At 54.2% G+C, this 745-nt stretch overlaps 1 protein-coding gene across 1 annotated transcript in view; it reads right to left on the bottom strand.

The window, feature by feature from the left end:
• Window positions 1–216: 216 nt before the first annotated feature.
• The window catches only part of LOC119591136 (cold and drought-regulated protein CORA-like), a 6,244-nt gene continuing 5,715 nt past the window's right edge, over window positions 217–745 (bottom strand). The window contains exon 4 of the mRNA XM_037939847.1: window positions 217–315. Coding sequence (XP_037795775.1) covers window positions 221–315 — 95 coding nt within the window. The 3' untranslated portion in view covers window positions 217–220. The remainder of the gene's footprint in view (window positions 316–745) is intronic.

Here is a 745-nt window from a genome sequence, read left to right as displayed (position 1 = left end):
GGCTTCTTTATAAGTCTGCACTTTTTCATGAAAAACATTATGCACTGAAGGGAATGGATGTCTGTGAAACATTCCCTTTACTTAAAGTCATGTGACATTTTAAAGACAAAGGTGTCAGTGACACATTCTTTCTCCAGTAAAGGGTTAAGGTTAATACAAAAATCAGGTGTAGGCATTTTTTTTCATAATTTAGGGGGAAAGTTTCCTGGTTTCTCTATGTTCAGTGCCTTCCATAGGTAGGAGCACCATGATGTCCAATGACAGCACCTCCATGACTGAAGCCTGAAGAGAAGCTAGAGTGTGGGCGTGAGACGACTGTGGGCGTGGACGACGGTGGGCGGAGAACGACCTCCAGCACGCCTGTCCGTGAAGGAGCTGGCGTGGAGTTGGCGCTTGAAACGCCGTGTCCAATGCTGGACGAAGCCCTCCGCTGAAAGAGCCGCCATGGCCCGCCGCTGAAGGAGCCCCATGGCTGCCCCGTAGACGGGACCGCTGGATACGCTGTGTCCTACGACCACCGCTCCTCCGTGGCCCCCCCACCCACGCCAAAGGATCCCCCATGAGAGGCGCCGTGTCCAGAACACAAAGGAACCGCCATGCCCATGGGCTGCTCCGCGAGAAAGTCCAGCGTGTCCTACGAATCCTCCATGGGCGTGGGAGCGTTGTCTGCGGTGGGCAGGTGGCCAGGGGGGCCGGGCAAGAGGCTCAGCTTAATTGGGTTCTGAAAGACAAATAAAGGTTCACG

This window comes from Penaeus monodon, chromosome 28, assembly GCF_015228065.2.
Source record: "Penaeus monodon isolate SGIC_2016 chromosome 28, NSTDA_Pmon_1, whole genome shotgun sequence".
Taxonomy (NCBI): domain Eukaryota; kingdom Metazoa; phylum Arthropoda; class Malacostraca; order Decapoda; family Penaeidae; genus Penaeus; species Penaeus monodon.
The sequence above is the reverse complement of the archived record's forward strand: the minus strand, read 5'-3'. Positions and strand labels throughout refer to the sequence as shown.